Genomic DNA, 14,252 nt, shown 5'->3' with positions numbered 1-14,252 from the left:
CCGTGTGTGTGTGTGTGGGGGGGGGGGGGGTGTTCTGCAGGACACATGGACAGTGGTCCCCTGAAGCAGCGTTACAGACACCTGAGCACGTTGCAGCTGAGATTTCTCCTCCTATTCATCAGTTCCAGTCGTTTATCTGCTCCAATGTTCCAGGATTCTCTCTGTCAGACCCATATTAACTTCCCAGCGAGTCCAATTTTCACATCTTTAAGATGTTCTTTTTTACACCTTCTGGTCCCATTTATGTCAGAATTCTGTGAAAAGAGCACAATAATGGCCACAGCCTCGGTGCTCTAAGGCGCCATTCGTTGTAGAGGTGTTTGGAAATGGAATTCTACGGAATTCTGCTCTGGGCTCAGCCGGAGCTTCATACAGTTGAAGACCTAAAAGACAAGTTGACAAACATAAACACTTGAGATCAGCTTGTTAATAAAAAGCAGAACTGTGCCGTGCCTGCAGGTACTGGGAATGATGCGTCGTGACTGGATAATCCCCCCCCTCCCCGTAACTTTGGCGGGTAACAAGGCCGTCAGAGCGGAGCCAAACGCGGTGGCTGACAGGCTGTTCAGGGTCGAGCGCCACGTTCACGGCTTCGCAGCCTTCCTGGACGTCTCCGGGAGTTGAGAGGCAATGACAGGATCTGCGTGTATTTATAGCCGTCGGAGACCCGGAGCAGCAGATGGAGCAGGGACGGATAATGAAAGGAGGACGGGGTGTGTGAGGCTTCCAAACGGGAGGATACGGGGAGGACCTTGAGTTTGCAGCTGAAGATAAAGATGATTCTTCGTGGGGGTGTGTGATCAAGGCTTGCAAGCAGACACAGCGGCCTGTTGTGCACATCTGTTGGGATTCCGAGATGCCTCCCATCAAGAATTCCCTTTTCCTCTGAGGAGTTTACGTCTTTCTCACAGCCGATAGGGTTTATTTTTACTTTTCTGTCTTCTTCCCGCTGACGGCTGATTAGTGACTCTAAATGTGGCTGACTGGTCTTTGAACCCTGGGGCGGACCGGTACCCTGATCTCCATCTCCGGGACCGAGTGCGGGGATCGATTCCAGCGTCCATCCGGAATCCCGATCAGGTAATTCTGATCTGTACCCCTGCCATGTTCCAGAGTTGAGCTGAAGTCCTGCAGGTCAATCCACAAACTGGCTGGGAAGATTAATATTTTACAACCCAGAGACCTTCTGTAAGTGTTCCACCTCCCTCACAATACAAACCCACGTGTTACCAGTGGGTGTCGGTGCTAAGCTAATATTCCGGCCCACAGATTCCCCCTCCATTGTCCCTGTAATCCTCACCTATATTCAGCATCATATCTCTGTTGTGCAGTGGGATGTGCAACACAATATAGTCATAGGCTGGAATACGCGGAGAGACGGCAGAAATGGGTCGTACAGCAGAAACTGTGGCAGATATTTAATTTTTGGAGCGAAGTGCCTGAAAAGTGAAATGAAAAGCGGATGAGGCAAGATGGACGGGCAGAAAATATCCGCGAGTTTAATCCTCCATCACTATGCGTGTTCATACTCTGATAAATGGACCCAAACAGGTCAAAGTTCATGTAAACATGTCAGACCCATTTATCGATCCTATTTATTCATTCATTCCATTTATCATTGTTAATTTGATCACTCCCGGTTCTGGAATTTTTATGGTGAGGTAAACGGGCTTGGAGTTAAATAGGATAACTCTGTTACTGTCTTGTTAGTACCAATATTTACCATCCACCTGAAATCGACTTGTTCACTCAGGCTCTCCACATGCTGATGCTAATGATCCTCCATTCTTGGCTAAGGTCAAAGCCGCAGTAACCAAAACAAAAACTGCCAGACAAGCGGAATTATGGATGAGACTCCGCGGATGCATGATGGGATTTTACTGGGAATCCTCATGGTGCCAGGTCTACGAGAACAGAGAGGACAAGCATGGAAAAAGCCACCGTTCTTTCAGAGAGAACACAGAATATCGAATTATTGCCGAGACAGAAAAGGCTGCGGGAAGCAGCGCGAGCGCCGTCGCAGAGCCGCTAATGTAGCTCGCCCAGCGTCTCTTGTGCACATTAATCAGTGTCACGGTCTGACCTGTGACAAAAAGGGTGAATTTTAAGCAAATCCTTTATACAAATCAAGTCATCAATCATAGACTAATACAAGGTTTGTAGTTTGGGGAGAGCTGGCTGCAGTCATTACCTGCAGCCATTTGATTATTTTGGGATCTTAATTTCAAGCATGATGGATGAAGGAGGCAGCCCGGCGTTGGTCGGACTCATGCTTCCCTCTCTAATCCGAGCCAGATCCCAGACAGTGTCAGAGGCCTGAAGCTCCTCTGATGTATGAGGGAACTTTCCCTGCTTTGCTCCTATGGCTGTCTTCTCCCCCGAACACATGGCTAGAGGTCAGAACAAATGTCCCGAGGTCGGAGGGAGGGGGGAGAGGCTCCCAGCAGCAGCGATGTCGGGACGCCGAGTGTAAGACTCAGTTCAAAGGAACTGAAGGAGCAGGCGGCTTTTTATTTTGATGCTTGTTTCTAAAAGGTTGTTGCCCTTTATTGATCATTGCCCACCAGGGGGCGATGTTGCGTGAAAGGAAGCAGCAAGGGGGAAACAGCATCCATGCCCCAAATACTCTGCTAAGATAAGGAAGAGGAGCGCTTGGGAAGCTTCCGATGTTTTTCTCTGCTGCCTCAGCTGACGTCACGCTCATGGAGGAATCAATAGCAGCAGGGTCCGATCAATGCAAACGGCCTCGCGTGCTGCACGTTCCTGATATAAGTCACTGGGAGATGTTAGACGCAGCGTCCACGCGCAGAGATGCTGACAAATGATGACGCGGCAGCTGCGGACGTCCTGTTCTGCTCTGCTCTGGTTTCATTTGATGTTTTCAGGGAACATCAAAGGTTTGAAGTGAGGAAACAGAATTAATTCAAACTAAACTGCAGCAGAATGAATGGACACGCCTCACTGTTGTAAGGCTAAATAGCAAAACATTTTTTAATTGCAGGGAACTTTAAGATATTTCTAATAGAACTGAGAAGGCGGGGCTTAATCCTCCGCTGTACCCTGCCTCTAGGGGGCGCTGTTGTCTTGTTTCACATGTATTCCACAACATGGTCTGTGGATACAATAATCTTTAAGATTGTGAAGGAAGACTCATGACAATTAAGTCAACATTAACCGTTTTAGACGTACAAATCACTCTTTATTAGATTTAAAACACTCGCTATGACGCAGCGGTCGGAATTGTTGTGGCAGTTTCTTTTGTCCCTGTTTTGTAAAAAAATATATATATTATTTTACTTTGCCAGTGTTTTTTGCAGCTTGAGTGCTTTTAGCATTGTTCTACTCAAATCTCAAGAGGCGACTCAAAATGTTGAACACTTCCTTTCAGCTGCGTCTCGTCACGTTTTTGTGAATACGCAAATGTTTTACTTGTATTTTGTTTTTTGTTTTTTTGCAAAATACAAATGAAAGGTCGCGTTTTGTAATGATGTCGAACAATTATATTAAACATATTCAGTTGTGTTAGGGAACAGAAGCATTTTCTGCGCCTTGCTTTTATTTTTCTGCTCTGTTTATTTACCTCTCGCAGCGAACACGTGCGCGCAGGAAGGGGGGGGGGGGGGGGGGGGGGAGGGGGGATTAGTGCGGTTGTCGGTGCCCGGTTTTAGCTTTAACAACAAACACAACAGTGTCCCAGAGAAAAGCGCACAGAAGGATCCGCGTCCACCTGCATCCGCGTCTCTCCCAGCTCTGCCTCCATCCATCCCCGCGGGCTTCCACCATGTCTCTGTCCGGCTCGCACACACCGGAGGACGGACTCTACGGTGAGTGATGACGGCCACACCGACCAGGGCGTCCTTTCCTTTCCTTAAACAAATAAAGATGTCATAACACCGATTTGCCTCTACAGCTGCGGTGTCGACTCTGCAACGGCGTACACGCCGCGGAGCGTGCACACGCGCTGGTATTTAACATATTAATGTTGCTGGAATAAATGAGGCCCGTTCATGTCTGGGAAAGTTCGTGCCAGGAGTTAATTTGTCCCCTTTTCTTCTGCGAAAGAACTCTAGCTCTCTAGCTGCCGCTGTTGTTGTAGCAAACACCGTCATTGTATAAACGGCTTCTCTGACTCACCTGTTTGTATCTCTGTAAGCCAATTAACATGTGGAGATTTCCTGACGCTTTTAGCCCTGCGCTGCTGTGTGCACATTTCCTGGCTCAAAGGATTTTGGGTAAAACATGTGGAGTCCTTTTGATGGTGTGTTGCAACCCACACCGGAAATATTAGGTTTTAAAATATATCTATATATAGCTTCAAAAAGGCAACCAAAACATCTATTTTTGAAGGATCTGATGAATTAACCTACCAACAGCACCCCAGCACCTTTCCCAACACCATTCCCTGATAGGCTCAACCAGCCAGTGGAAAGAAGAGTGTTGTTATGCTGCTCATTCAGTCTTGTGCACCTTACATAAAGCAGATTTGGCAGCGGCGCAGCTGAACGTGTACAGGATCGCGCCACATAACGGTTTCAGTGCTGCAGAACAGGGACAGATAAGCCAGGCAACAAGGCGCTGGTTATGTCACAACTCCCCTCTGTGGAGAAATAACTGGGTCAATGGCACACTTTCTCTGCTCCATCCCCCCCAAATGCCCACTCACGTCTAACCCTGTGTTGCCGCTGATCTGGCGTCTGAAACCCGGGTTAAAGGGAAGCTCAGGGGATCACATGAACACATGAAAGAGGTGGACAGATGAAGTGTTGATGTTTGCTGATGTCACAGGGAAAAACAGGCAGGAAGAAGCAGCCCGAGTGGCTAATCTCTCACAGAAATAAAATCTTACATAAGCAAGCATGCTGTCAGCCCGACTTAGCCCGATACCCTACTGTTTGGCTATGACACACACACACACACACACACAACACACACACACACAACACACACACACACACACACACACACACACACACACACATATCCTGCCCCTGTACCCAGTGACCTACTGCGTCTGTTCATTAATGCACTGCTCGTGTCCAGCACTCAAAACAGTGACGTACTTACAATTTATTTAATTATCATAACAACATTCTTGCTGGTTTCCTCCTAAAATCAGGATTATGGGAAAAAGTTACAGATGGATTTGTTTAAAATGTAACCAGAGCTAGAGGAACTATGACTCAAGGCCTTTGACAGCTGATGGAGTGGTCCGAATTATTTATTATCGTTTATTGACTATTTTGGATTTAGCCTTGTTGTGTCACATAACAAACAGCAGAGGGGGCAAATCTGCATCATCACAGATTTACATAAGTCTCAAAGTCAAATATGCTCTTTTTTTTATTTCAGTAACCTAATCAGTTACTTGGTTATTTTACATTTTCATCCCCAACCACAATCTTTAAGATCGAGTGGAGCCAACAACAACCTCAGGTTTGTAACTGTGGATTCGAGAAGATTGGATGTGAACCAGTTTCATGTTTCAAGAAAGCAGACAGAAAGGAAATCGTTGGGGGGGTGGGGGTAGAAGGGGGCTTGAAAGGGAGGTAGGTAGAGTTGGGACTCATCTGTGTAACAATGACATTGGATGTTTCCTAAAGATGTGACTAAGGGATAAGGAGTAGATAATGAATAGGAGGTGGCCCGTTACAGAACCCTGGGGAACACCACTAGCAACTAGAAGGGACTGTGATTTGAAGGGCTTGAGTTGGGTAAAGTGAGTGACATCAATACTGACTCAGTACTACAAAACTTTATTGACTGAGCATCAAAAGCGTCAGTGTCTAGAAAAATGAAAGTAAAAGCAGAAAAAATGGAGAATTTTATCTCTGACAAAAAGAAAATAAATAATACATGAGCATATGCTCTTTAAAGGCTTGATGTTTATATCTCTAAAGCACCAGAATTTACATCTGTCTCTTTTATCAATTTTTTTTTACCAAAAAAAGAAAGATGTCAGTTTGAAGAGACAGAGACCAAACTGTGAAATTGGGCCGTGCTACTCAAATATGAATTAAAAGTTACTTCATAGCCTAGTTCTAATGTAGAGGCATAGTTTTGAAAAATACTTTTGTGAGAAACTAAAATGTGAGTTTTCAAGCTGATGTGTTGAGAAAAGGCGTTCAAATGAGCAAAAGTGGGGAAAACTGGTTAGCGTAGCACCAACACAAAGCTAATGCTAATATTGTGCCACTCTGTTAAGGCAAAAAAAGATAAGTTGATAATTGATCCAGGCTCTGAACATCCTGTGCTGTTCCCTCGTCAGGCTCCTGGGTCGAGCTGGAGGAGCTGATCGCGGCCGTGAGCCGCAGGGAGAGCCTGACGGGGCCGGAGGACAGTATCACCTCCACCCTGCAGGGGGAGCTAGAGAGGATTCTATTGGAGGCACAGCTGGAGTGTGAGAGGAATAGAGACAGGTAAGTGTCTTTGGGGGATGGTTCAGAGCAACACAGCAAAATTATGATTGATTTATTCTGTTAATTTATTGGATTTTTGTTAAAAATTCCCCTGTATGTTGATTGTCCACAGTCCTCCACAGGCGGGGACTCCACAGTCCACTGGTTCCCAAAGACCAGCCAGTGATCAGGACAGCGACTGTGTGCCCATACAGGTATTTCCTTAACATTCTCCTTTGTTTTAATGTGTCTGAAAGGAGCCACTTGTGTTCGTCCAGAAGATCTGTATTCATTTTAATGCATGATTCAGGAGGAAGCGGATCGGCGAGGGGACGCTGACTGGGTGTGGGACTGGTCCAGCAGGCCCGAAAACATCCCACCAAAGTAAGATCAGCTCCTTTCAAGTCAGTAATTTCGCCTTTATTTGAGAAGTGATGATCATTAGTTATGAGGTCCGATTGAAGACCACCAAGATTCCTGAAGACACCCAAAAAGACAGGAAGAGGAGGTTGTTTTCCCGCTGTTACGCCTCCTCATTAGATGCGACGGGGCTACAGAACAAAATGAATTAAGACTCTGATCTTACTCGTAATACGACAGTGGGCGGAAATGGCACAAATTTTGGACTCTAATGCGCGAAACCTCATCAGTAGAACCATCTCTCAACTGAGGAGGCTGCAACAGGAGGACGCTGGATTAGAGATTGGATGGTGGTAAATAGCAGACACAGTTTTGGGGGATTTGCAGCAACAATTTGAACAATTTGGAACTTTCTTTGCTTCAGTCAAACATGACTGAGGCGTGTCAACAACCACAAGGTCCATGAATTAGCATTAGCCGGCTGTATAACACGAGTAAATAAGTCAGACGGCGCGGACTGCGCAGTTCTACGACACCTCTTTACACAGATTTGTATTCACGCTCCTCTGCGTTGTTTTTCCTCCGGCGGCGGCTGAGACCTGTAATAAAAGGCATCGCTCACCAGAGCCCACAACTCTCCTCAGTTTGACTTTTACTGCACATTCCTACGCCGTTGGTTGGAGTTTTGTTTACACCGCCGAGTGTTTCAACGCACATGAATCGAACCCCTGTTTTACCCGCGCCGCCGCGCTTGACATTTAATCTCCACCAGTATAATAAAGCCTGCCTGACGGGTCATAGCTTTAACAATCTCACACTATCCGTCTTCTCTCCTGTGTTCTCATTATCTCTGTTTACTTTTTTTCATTTTATCCCTCCATATCTGCCCGGCATCTCCTATCTCCCCTCATCCTGACCCCCCCCCCCACACACTCTCTCACACACACACACACCCCTGCAGAGAGTTTGTGTTTCAGCACCCGAAGCAGCAGCGTTCCCTCAGCATCAGGAAGACGGAGGTGATGAAGAGGGGACTCTTTTCCTCCGATGTTCTCCTCGTCCTCGGCCCGTCACTGCTGGCTTCACACCTGCTCACGCTCGGAGTCGGGTGAGGACAAAAGAAAATAACGACTGGCCCAATTACCCGTGCCGCCGCTCCCAAAATGTCCCTTTTTAGCGTCTACTTTTCTAATCATTTCAAGCAGAAAGCATGTTTCCTGCTGATGGGGGCTGCGAGTCTGTTTGAATGGCTCCCTGAGAAAATTAAAACGTTTATAGCACACTGTTCAGCACATGTAGTTCTTAAAGGTAAAGTTCTCCCTGACATGAATATTGACTGGTCCACTTTGGTGTTGCAGCGGTTAACAGAGGTGCGGCCAAGTCGTCAACCATTAAAGTCGGCTGCACAACTGTTTGGTGGATGGGGCTGGCGAGCGAGTTATTTCTCTGCTTCTTTCAGAATCTACATCGGAAAGCGACTGGCTGCTTCCACATCCAGCACGCTGTGAGGACGGCTGCAGCCCAGTCAGCCCAGTCCCGGCCAGAATGGACCCACTTCACCCTCTCAACTGCAGTCATTCCTATTTTGCTTCTCCGTCGAGGGTCCGACCCTTTTTCATCAGCGCCGGCCTCTCGGAGCTGAGGTCACTTTTACTCTCCCAGAGAGTGACGCTGATCTCAGCCAGATAGAGCGGCACCAGAGAGTGGAGGTGGGTGGGGAGTTCCCCCCAGCTCCAACAAAGAATCCCTTTGATTAAAAAAAAAGATCAAAGCGAGTTGAACAGGAACGCTGTTCTGATGAAACGATAATCTGTGGTAGTCTTTTGTTGACCCATTGAAAAGCAATATGTCTGTCATTTGTCTGAAGTATTGACCCCGAGCTGCCCACAGTGGTTTTTCTGCCCCGGTGATGTGTGTAATGTAGAAAGTTTTAGTTGGCAGAGCAGCTGTAGAAGCGGCTCCGCTCGTGCTTTTTGTCCAGTAAACCAGTTAAATGTTTGACTGTTGACCAAGACAATCACATTAACCCCCCCCCAGACTCCCAGACAAGGCTGCTGGGTGGTTTTTATTCCAAAAGTGTTCACCTGACCTAATAACTGCGATCAGAGCATAGAGATTCTCAGAAGTCAGGTCAGGAAAGTAGCCCCCGCTCTATGATATCATGTCTTTCCATCACAGGTGGAGGGACTGTTGTGAAAGAGCAGCCTGCCGCGCTGCCAACAGCCCGCATACGAACTGCAGCATCTGTTTAATATTTATTCCCCTTTTCACCTGAATTAAACCACCCTCGAACTCCCCCGATATGATCTTTGTGGCGTGTTTGATCGCTTTACACCTCGCCTGTGCTGACTCTTCCGCTCTAACCATGACACAAGCGTCTGTCATTCTTCCTCTCACATTTCTTCTTTTTCCTGCTACTTTGACAAGCAAGATTTGAGTTTTCTTTTTTTTTTATCTAGCTCTCCCATAAAGTGGCAGCCTGTTTCCTCTTAACGTCCAATGAAAATAGCTGGCCTGGCTCTTGAATAGAGGGCCAGAGAAGAGAATGTTTTCTTTTCCTTTTTTTTTTCCATCCCCATTTGTTGTCCGGTCTGCCCGAGCCAAATGACTTTATCAGCCATTAGCGGAGCGTTTGATGTGGGGGCTCCTGCTGAGCTTGTGAAGCTGCTCCGGGACGTGTCGAGCTGACGGTGCAACAACAAACCCGCCCTGGCAGAGCGGCGAAGCACCTGGTTTCCATTCAGAGACATCCTCCACTAACACCCAAACACACAGCGACAACACCTGAAGAACAAAAGGGGGCGTTCTGTTGGAAAGGAAAAGTGCTTGTTCTTCCAGAGTTGCAACTGGGCTTTCAGTAAAATCGTGTTAGTGTATCACAGCTTCCAACTAATTACTTCAATGCTGCTAATAACAGTATTAAACGAGGGCAAATAAACAGGTGAAGATACAGCTTCAGAGTGGCCTCAACATCTGTCACCAGTGTCCAAAGAACCAGAAGGGAACCGCTGACCCAACAGGATGGATGTCTGCTGTTGTTGCTAAGCTCTTGTTTCCAAAATTCTGGGTAAAGTGAAGGCAGCACCACGTTGACAACACCTGGTGTTTATTGAGGGGCAAGAGTTCAACGAAGCACAAACACTGGGAAATGTATCACCATCAGCCGGAGCTCTGGGGAGCTACCACTAATATCATGTTCCCAGCCGATAATGTCCCCGGTATTTTGATTAGAATGACAAAAGAAGTCTTGCAGAGTCATCGTCATTGCATGAATGCCAGTCCCACGTGGATATTTTCTCGTTTTATCTCCCTCTTTAGCCTCTGCCAATGTCCCCGCAGGCTTGCTCACAGCAGAAAGGACGATCTTAAAGTTCCATAAAATTGTTCGCACGTACTTCAAAGTTGCACCTTGTGCACTCAGACTAGTGCCGGCAGCTTTCTGCTGTGCTGTAATGTCACTTTAATAGTATTACTGTTAGAGTAACACTTAAAATAACCAGGAAGCGATCTGCATTACAGTCTGCAGACCCAGAAACACTTTAAAACAGCCAAAATCTTCCATCTCAGTTCATTTAGGACCAAAAACTGTCTGTGGGGTGGGAGGAGCGAGGAGCATGAGTGAAATGGCCCTAATCTCACCCCTCCCCGACGGAGCTATCTCCAAATGGACGGGCACAGGTGACAGAAACTGCTGTAAATCGACACAATCCCACCGTTAAGGCCCCCTCTGCTGTGAACCTTCATGGCAGGAGGCTGTGTTACGATCTTTTCAACTTTTGACACCCTCCTGGAAAAGCTGGACCAGACTTACAGCTGCCCTCCTCCAGTGGCATCGCTGGGATGTTCCTGAGTTTGGTGACAGATAAATCTCCATGCATCGTCCATCCTAGCTGTGCAGTGCAGAGGAGGCTGAATGTGGGAGAAATCTCTTCATTTCCTGGACCCGACTTTAGAGCTTGGAAGCCTGTCTATCTGGGAAGTGCATTAACCTCATGGTGATGGTGGGGGTGGGGGTGGGGGTGGGGGTGGGGGTGGGGGTGGGTTCAAAAGAATTCTGTGGACGTAACAAAGAGATTCAGCCCAACTGGCCTCACTTAAACATTCAGAAATATCCGAGCCTGCATCTCAAGTAGCTTCTAAAAACATGGCCCAGTTCCATCTCATCCAGCACTTCACGGTAGCAGAGTTTATGGTTCCATAGAACAGAACCAGGGGACATCTGTCTCCGTACGTAATGCCTGTAGTCCTGGATCTTAAAACTACAAAGATGTTTGAGAAGAGTTTAGGGTTAGCATTTAGGGAGTTAGGGTTATGTGTGTGTGTGTGTGTGTGTGTGTGTGTGTGTGTGTGTGTGTGTGTGTGTGTGTGTGTGTGTGTGTGTGTGTGTGTGTGTGTGTGTGTGTGAGAGAGAGAGAGAGAGAGAGAGAGGAGAGAGAGAGAGAGAGAGAGAGAGAGAAACATTGCCAAGTTCAGGCTGACAAAGATATACGTCCCTACATCAGTTAGAGGTTGAGGGACTAAATACCTTCTTCAGCCTTCTCCAAGTGGCTCAGATCTCAAGATAAAATTGGAATTCAACAGTTATTTTGGAGATTTTAGAGGAAAAAAACAGACCTAGAAGAATGTCAGAGGCTGCCTGGGAGCCTGGTGTCAGGTGATGTCCGTCCATGTATGCGGTGAGACGGAGTGGGCGGGTGTGAACTCTGGTGCACGCCTGACTGAAGGAACAGCTGGATAATCGGAGTTTACACATGGCAAAACCATCAGCCTGCATCTTTGAGCAGCAGCTTTGCGGGGGCTTTTATAAAGCACCGTTGCATAATCCTGAGAAATTCAGTGAGACGGTGAGACCGCAGTGTTGTTTTAGAAACGATACGCTCCTCCGCTGAGGAGCTCTGAACGCCGTACACGCCATCAATCTTTTGGCGTAATCGCCATGTTTTTCCAAGAAGGGCACTCAGGTTTATGTTCCGTTGTCTGGATCTGAGTGATTCCGCAGAGGGATTGGGTCAGGTAAATGAAATTAAAGACACACAGCGATGCTTCCTCCATTTCCCGCAATCTTCCTAAGTTGTATTTGAAGAACGCTTCCCGACAGTTGGGTTCGACGGAAACAGTTCCTGCAATTATTCGAAAAACCCTCGACTCAATTACGATCTACAATTGTAATGAGCAGTGGCCCCTTTCTAAAGATTTTCGCTCCCCTATTAGCTGGGAATAATTTTTCTGATTAATTTTGAATCTCTAACATTTGATGTATAATTTGTATTCATGCCCTCCATGCCGGGTTAGACGATTCCAGGAAAGTCGACGGCTTTATCCACCATGACATACCAATTTGGCTCCCGAGTTTGCAGCCTAAATATGCTGCAGGATGTGGGTCCGTTTATTAAGCCTCTGCCTGGAATTCAGAGTTACAGTCAGTCTAATACCAGAAATTCAAGCAATTTTACACTGCAATTTTGGGTTTGGAGAGAGAACGCTCTGGGACGCTCTGCAGAGGTTCTGATAGATGCTGCCGCGTTAATGAGGTGTTGGATCAGACCTCTCCCACTTGCTGGCTGGCTGCTGTTTCGTAACTTCATCAGGTAAGACAGCGCGGTGCTTGTAAGACGCAGCATCCCACGGTGTAATGAGCACTTAAGTGCTCGGCACAGGAACAAGGAGGCTTATGGTGGCCACCAGCTGTGGTTTGCAGTGTTGTAAAGTCTGTGTCCGTGGCTCAAACACGAGGGCTCTGATGTAAGTTGCTTCATGAAAGGACTGTTTTCCGCCCCAGACGACTACTTTCAGTCTATGTTACCTTTGACGGGGGAACTTTTTGCCTTCATCACACAAAAAGCCAGAAATTCGTTGGCAACGTGGCACCAAATGTCACATTGAGGTGAACTCATTTAGATGATAGTTGCCCAGCAAATCAACTGGAAACGAACAGGGGGAAGGTGAGAACACGCTGGGTGTGCCAGCCTGGAACCAAAACGTAAATACCCTCCTGTCATTTCTGCTAGACAGCCGTTGAACAATAAATCAGAGCAATGTTCTTTATTAAGACCTAAATGCCCCCGATCAAAGAAATGGAAAGAATAAAATCGAATTCCACATCTGGATTTGGCCGGTACACACTTAAATCATCTGTCTTTTTCAGTTTAGAGACTTAGGGGAAAAGGTATTTAGCTAAACAGCAATTTGAAGACAATATGCTTGTAATCGTTCCTGTCTGTGTCTGAATGAAGTCAGTTCTGGGGAACAGCAGAATCGTACCATTTGTACACAGTATCTCTAGTAAAAATAGTGCGGAGATGATGTCACAGACTTGTTGGTTGTTTTTTTTTATCTCCAAGTTGGCGGCAGTGCTCGCCGTCTGACCTCATCGACCGCGCCAGGATCGCATCTGATGACGACCGCCTGTCGAGCTGCGGATGCAGATCAGGCGTGAAGGTCTCTGTGATGCTGAACCCGATCTGCCAATAAAGGCTCCTTCTGCAAACAGATGGGGAGGGGGGGGCCTGGATAAAACTCCAGGGGTCCTGGTGCCGACTGAATGAAAGCCATATCAGTGCGGTACAAAATACCAGAGCGGCGGGATGGAGACTCACCACAACAACACCTGTGGTAGCATATGGAAAGACTGACTCATCTACTGTGGTGTGTTGCCGTGGATACTCAGCTTTAGCCTGAAAAACATCATCCTCAAGACTCTTGAGACTTCAACAAAAGCTTCAAAACACTCTCCTTTTTTCTTTCTAAGGCTCCGCCCATCATGGTTGGTTTGTTTCTGCTGTGCGAACGCACCAGTCAGGTGGTACTTTTGGGTGAAGGTTCTGGTATCTGTGGAGTTGTTCCTGCTGTGCACGAGTGCCTCGTTGCTGTGGGCAGGGAGGGAGGAAGTGAAATGATTTCCAACATAGTAAACAAAGCTTTAATCCAAGGACATTAAAGAAAACCAAATCTGTAATTTTATGGACACTTTTAAGACTTCCTGTGTAGTCGTCTACATGTAAAATTGCAATAATTGGCTTTCCCTCCCCCCTTTTTTTTGAAGCAAAGGAAAAACAAATACCATTAAGTCCTCATCGCTGCCAAATGTGGCAAGTCGTGTGGTGCCAGACATGCTGACGACCTGAAGGCCGGCGTGAGCCAGCAGCCTGTCTGGAGCTCCGCTGGCCGGTTATTAAGGTGCAGGTTCAACAGCGCTCATTTCCTTTGCCCGGGGTTGTAGAAGAGGTCAGCGAGGGCACTGTGAGAAGGGTGTCACATGTGAGTTAGTCTGGGAGAGAAAGTTGAGTACTTTTCCAGCATTTCAGGCTGGATTTGAAGACACTAAAACTATTCTGAGTCTAGAATGTGGTTAAACATGGAGTTCCTACAGTCAAAATTGCTACTAAAGTACAGTATTCCTGATGGGATCCAGGAGCCAATGCAGAGGCTCTCCTCAGGTCACTCCTTCTCAGTGTGGGGCCGTCTTGAGGAAGGTTTTAAAAGCAGGTTCTGGCCCTG

At 47.0% G+C, this 14,252-nt stretch overlaps 1 protein-coding gene and 1 long non-coding RNA gene across 2 annotated transcripts; one reads left to right on the top strand and one right to left on the bottom strand.

Moving 5' to 3' along the window:
• Positions 1-3,512: 3,512 nt before the first annotated feature.
• Positions 3,513-4,725, bottom strand: LOC130517422 (uncharacterized). Its single transcript, XR_008947716.1, has 2 exons — positions 4,135-4,725; positions 3,513-3,867 (listed from the first exon to the last, which is right to left on the bottom strand). It is a non-coding gene; the product is annotated as an uncharacterized LOC130517422 (long non-coding RNA).
• zgc:73226 (uncharacterized protein LOC402792 homolog) lies at positions 3,619-9,056 on the top strand. The gene is made up of 6 exons (XM_057019285.1): positions 3,619-3,824; positions 6,266-6,416; positions 6,529-6,610; positions 6,706-6,779; positions 7,717-7,863; positions 8,215-9,056. The coding sequence occupies exons 1-6, from the start codon at positions 3,782-3,784 to the stop codon at positions 8,261-8,263; spliced, it is 546 nt and encodes a 181-aa protein (XP_056875265.1). The 5' UTR covers positions 3,619-3,781; the 3' UTR covers positions 8,264-9,056.
• Positions 9,057-14,252: the final 5,196 nt, after the last annotated feature.

This window comes from Takifugu flavidus, chromosome 20 (genome assembly GCF_003711565.1).
Source record: "Takifugu flavidus isolate HTHZ2018 chromosome 20, ASM371156v2, whole genome shotgun sequence".
In the NCBI taxonomy this organism is placed as follows: Eukaryota; Metazoa; Chordata; class Actinopteri; order Tetraodontiformes; family Tetraodontidae; genus Takifugu; species Takifugu flavidus.
This window is presented reverse-complemented; position numbering and strand designations above follow the sequence as displayed.